The sequence below is a fragment of the Hippocampus comes genome, unplaced genomic scaffold (genome assembly GCF_001891065.2).
Source record: "Hippocampus comes isolate QL1 unplaced genomic scaffold, H_comes_QL1_v1.1 scaffold179, whole genome shotgun sequence".
In the NCBI taxonomy this organism is placed as follows: Eukaryota; Metazoa; Chordata; class Actinopteri; order Syngnathiformes; family Syngnathidae; genus Hippocampus; species Hippocampus comes.
The window spans coordinates 80,061-85,685 of record NW_017804805.1 but is presented as its reverse complement, the minus strand read 5'-3'; the positions used below and the strand labels follow the sequence as shown (position 1 = coordinate 85,685).

The 5,625-nt window shown below is 42.9% G+C and overlaps 1 protein-coding gene across 2 annotated transcripts in view; it reads left to right on the top strand.

Annotated features, from left to right (window-relative positions):
- The window catches only part of top3b (DNA topoisomerase III beta), a 38,890-nt gene extending 33,846 nt beyond the window's left edge, over positions 1 to 5,044 (top strand). For both annotated transcript variants that reach the window (XM_019897469.1, XM_019897556.1), the window contains exons 17-18: positions 2,637 to 2,824; positions 4,534 to 5,044. In XM_019897469.1, the coding sequence (XP_019753028.1) occupies positions 2,637 to 2,824; positions 4,534 to 4,812 (467 nt within the window). In that variant the 3' untranslated portion in view covers positions 4,813 to 5,044. The remainder of the gene's footprint in view (positions 1 to 2,636; positions 2,825 to 4,533) is intronic.
- The last annotated feature ends 581 nt before the right edge of the window (positions 5,045 to 5,625 follow it).

The window sequence follows — 5,625 nt, the reverse complement described above, 5'->3', positions numbered from 1 at the left end:
AGGATCACTGATGCTGAAGCGTATATCAGCTCATTGGTTTCCGTGATCGTTATGGTTGGGATCGCCCTCAGTGCTGCATTCACGCTTTCCATGAGGCTTTCAGGTGGTACTTCACATAGTCGTTGTAATCGGTTTCTAGGTTGCTCAGCTTCCATTCTCGCCATGATCTTAGCTTTCAGGTCAGTTGCTGCCTCGCTCAGCATTTCATTCATTGGGGCTGGCCTCCCAATCTCATCATCTGCCTTCATTGGGGCTTGCCTCCCGATCTCTGGTATGACCTCCTCGTGTGATCTGGCAGCCTGGGGCCCTTTACTGTGGACCCTGCGTTGTACCTCGTCAATCTCAAGTTGTGACAGCAATTGCCGTTTGTGGATGTTGGAACACTGAGCTACTAGTTGTTTCGTGGTCAACCGTGACTGTGGGTTTCGAAGTAACCATTCAGCCCGCATTCTCTGCATGTAACCCCTCTGACTAGGGTTGCTTGAGTAGTATCATTCCAACAGAGCCATGTTATCGCATCTCGCCCATCTCCGCTTTGTTCCAGTCGCCCATTTTTCATCGAGGTGCTCTGGTTCCCCAGCACCTGACGCAGACCTTGTTTGGCCGGGCGACGTCTGAGCCAGCATGTCATTCGAGTTATTGTCTCTCACCACTGTATGAGGTAGACATTAGCGTGAAGGGTCTTGACCAAGGACCCACACTGGATGGTGTTATGTGCTCATTTTTTGCCCCAAGCGGGATTCGAACCCCCGTCTCCCGTACGCCAAACTGGTGCCTTACCAACTGAGCTATCCAGTTATCCGTCTGACTGAGGAAGTTAAGTTAGGACAAGCTCTGCCTTGCTGTGTCCTCAAGCGACACACACACACACCCACATCTATATCATATACACATCTATAAACACACACATGCACATACGTATGTATATTATATATATACATATACACACACACACACACACACACACACAAATTGGGGCCCTGAGCAAGATTTTATTTGGAGCCCACTCCCATGCTGCCCCACCTTTCCTTATCCCAAATAATTCATAGATACAAGACCATACTACAACATGCCATTTGACAACTTTTATTCGCAGTAAACAGCTATAACAAAAAAAAAAAACAAATAGAAATAATAGGAATAAAAATCAACCTGAATTAAATACTCAATCAACAAAGGTAACTTCAAAACCAAACACAATAAAAACTTAAATAAAATCTAATCTGACATAGCCTTGTCTGACCACTTTATGTATTTTGTTTGAATTACTGATCTCTCTGAGGATTCAAACAGCCTCTTCCCTGCTGGTTAAGAAGAAGTACTGTACTGTACATTAATGAGGGAACAAGTGCTCAGTTTATAGAAGCCATTAGTTACGTCACCAACAGTGAGTGCGGACTCACTTGATGGACTCCTGGATCATTTCAGTTTGAAAATCTTGAATGTAATGGATGCTGTTGCGCTGCAAAAATCAAAAGCACTTTGACCCAACACAAAACACCATTACAGTAGCACTGGTCTTTCTCAAATTATGTTCACCGTGTACACCCCTGACATCCATCGCGGTATGGATCATGACACCTGAAGAAGTTTTCTGAGGGCTTAGGTGGTGGGTCCTATTGAGGGGGCATCAGGGAGCTGACAGACTTTGTGTAGCAGGAATCAACCATAACTGCACACAAGAAAAAAACACCAGTTGTGGACTTTTTGACAGAGATGAGGACTTGAGTCACTGTTTTGATGACTTGTCATTTGACTTGGACAAATACTAAAAGACATGAGGAATATCATGATTGGATTTGCCTGTCATCAAAAAAAAAAAAAAAAAAAGTTTTCACTGCACTTGAGGTGCCAGCATGAAATGCTCCGTGGTAAGGTTTTTAGCCATGGTGGACTAATTACAAGGCCATATCATGCTTTGCTTGCAGAGACGCCTTTTTCAAATATGAATTTATATCATGCAAATGCAACTACTTGTTCAAAGGAAAAGACTTAGTTGTTGTTGCCTGAAGAATACATATTTTGCATTTTGTTTACAAACAGAAAATGAACATGTGGGATCGGAAATGTTTTTCGACTGCCTAGTAATATTAGATGCAGTGGTATTCTCCTCAGAAAGTAAAACCCTAAATTTTACATTCTTAAATATTCACATTTGAGGTTTTATATATATACATATTAAACTCTGTATTATATATTTGGAGGGTGGCCCAGTGGTCCAGTGGTTAGCGCGTTGACCTCACAGTGCAGAGGTACCGGTACAGGTTCAATTCCAGCTCCAGCCTGCCTGTGTGGAGTTTGTATGTTCTCTCCGGGCCTGCGTGGGTTTTCTCCGGGTACTCTGGTTTCCTACCACATTCCAAAAACATGCATGACAGGCTGATCAAACACTCTAAATTGTCCTAGGTGTGAGTGTGGGCGCGGATGGTTGTTTGTCTCTGTGTGCCCTGCGATTGGCTGGGAACCGGTTCAGGGTGTCCCCCGCCTACTGCTGGGATAGGCTCCAGCACCCCCCGCGACCCTTGTGAGGATAAGTGGATCGGAAAATGAATGAATGGATGGATGGATGGATGTATATATTTGGAACATTGTCCCTAATTCATGTTATCTTCTGTATTCCTACCCCATTCTCCTAGATGTAGGATGCAATGAATGCACCCATCCTTCCTGCCAACACTCTCTCAACTCTTTGGGTATTGGACAGTGTGTGGAGTGTGACAGTGGAGTTTTGGTGCTGGATCCAACTTCTGGGCCAAAATGGAAGATGTCCTGTAATAGATGCAACGTCGTCGTACATTTCTTTGAACATGCACATAGAGTGCAGGTAATATACTTCATAAGTGGTTATATTGTCTTGTCCTGTGAATCGTCTTTTCTTCTCTATATCCACAGATATAGAGAAGAAATAGCCTATTTTGCCTGTATGTCCTCCGCCCGCGGCCTGGGCACCCTTCCATCGTCATCCCTTCGTTTTTATTCAGAAAATAATCATCCGCCGTCCTGGTCCATCCTCGTCCTTTTAAAGCGCTTCTGTCCTGACATTTCACCAGTCTGTCCCCGTGCCACCCCCCCAAAAAAGTCTGGTGAGAGACTCATGGCAGAGGTTTCATAATTCATATTTGAAGCTCATGAGCTGGCTAATTTCCTATTCACATCCACTTGCCTTACGGGCACCCACTTCTGGGTTAACAGTTTCACGAATCACTTCCCACCACACATCGCTTTTGTATGTATTTTTCCCCAGACGCTGGGCTCCACTCCCACAAGTTTATTCCATATGCTTCCTGAGTACTCATGGTAAAAAAAAAAAAAAAAAAACTCTCTACTTGCCATTGATGGGGGTTAAGTGGCACTCACTTTTATAAGACAGATGGTCCTTAAAGGCTTTGTCCTGTAAGGCTTTATAAACGGGATGGAACATTTTATTTTGACAAAAACATGTCCGACGTGTTATTGAACACATCTAGGAATTGTTTTAAATTGTTAAATAAAAAAAGAGAACGATATCTTGTTGAATAGAGACAACTACAATTATAAAATTTGCTCACTACAGCACCTGGGGCTTCATTTATCAAGAGTGTGTATGCAGAGAAGCGTGCATAAAGCATGCATACAAAATATTCCCATGCCAATTATGCGATTGATCAATTTGGACTTGTGTGTATGATTGAGGATATCCATAAATATCCATAAAACTGACCATGCGTACACACAAAACCTTGTGATTGAACAGTAAAACTAGAGATTAGGCCCCCAAGGAATCAAAAGAGAAGAAATGTTGATTCCGCGGAGGACAATCCTGATTCTGCAGAGAGCAAATCGAATAGATTTTATTTTCATTACTTAAAACGTGCAAAACTTTTCACCAAACTATGAGTTTGAGGCTGAATAAGGGATATTAAAGCAAAGATCTGAAGTGTAAACTCGTTACTTGACCTGGATATTATAAATATACGGCATACACTATGATAAATGTCATTCAGCTACACAGACGGTTCATTTATAACGCGCGGCAGTGACGTCACATCACCTTTATTTTCCGTCATTTTACTGAACTTCTCCATGATATGAAGAGAAAGTAAAGCGTCACCTGATTTCCCCAGGATAATTGCACCACCTCCCGCATTGCTCCTCTGTCGATATAAGATGATAAAAAAAAATGAGCCCCTACACGTTTGATCATGTTCACTTCCGTCAACCCTACTGCGTATCGAATCTTTTGCATGTGTCACTCGACGTCATACTTTTCACATTAAGGACGGGTTCAGTTAACATTACCATAAGGAATTGTTTTTGTCATATGAATGACAACAGAAAAAGAGGAGATTCAAAAATAGTATTGGGCATCACGCCCTGCGATGTGAACATGGCCTGCCTGACTGCGACATCTAGCGGATGAAAAATTGATGCCTTCTTTATTGTAAAACTTGATCATAAATCTCCTCTTGCTCAAAGAAGCACTTATTTTCCTCACTGGTGCCGAGTGAGCTCGTCCCTGAGATTTGATGAAAACTGCATTTCTGATTTGTGCAGGTTGCTCAAGAGAATTGCAATGCCTGCGATGCCTCCTTGGTCACTGTAGACTTCAATAAAGCCCGCACTCCACTGCCTGCCGGTGAGACCCAACACACCGGCTGTGTTTTCTGTGATTCAGTCTTCCAGGGTCTTGTGGAACTTAAACACGCTACCATGAGGCACCCCATGCACCGAGGTGGAGGTGCGAGGCGAGGACGAGGGCGAGGCAGGGGACGTCGTGGCCCCCCAAAAAAGCCTAAAGACAAAATGGCTGAATTAGCAGCGTACTTTGTATAGCAGTGTATTACGTTATTGTATTTTTTTTGGACTGAACGTAGATTTGCACACTGTGGGTGTGTTACCTTTGCAACACACTAACTCGGTGATTCTCATCCGGCTTGTTGAGACCAAAAAGTGGCTCAGTTACCGCTGTATTTACTGTTTTTTTATTTCATTGTTTTATATTCATGTCTTAGGTGTGTTTTTCGTACAAATATTTACTGTACTTAAGAGGGCCCGACTGAGAGATTTTTTTTTGAGACAGATGCTGATTAATTTCTATTTAATTAAATGTAAAAAAAATAAAATAGAAAATGCATAAAATCACTTCTTTTTTTGGTCCCCTGTATGTCCCAATACAGCATTTTTAGTTAAGGGGTGTTCACACGGCACACATTTGATCCGGCGCTGCACCGATGTATTTTGTTGCGATATATTTTACACCGGAGCAAATTTTGTGGACCGTTCACACGTACAAAGCCGCTGAGCATGTTAGCAGCGTCGGTGCAGCCCCACTTGGGTTCACACGGCAGTTTCTGCAGCGGAGCAAAACGACAGAAAACAAATGAGCTGTCGTGTTGGTTCTTTTTTTAAACGTATACACAACTCAAGCAACTACAGTACAGGCACGTCCTTCTCCTTCTCGGTCTCCGTGCCTTCTGCTTGAGAGTGACCGCCCCCCGATAACGTAAATCAACGATGACTTCAATGACACTAAGAAAAGCAAAAATGTAATGCGCCAAACAGAAAAATCAAAAGAGGAAATCACGAAATAAATTCTATCGGGCACAGGGGTTTTCAACACACAACAAAGGAACAAACTACACACAC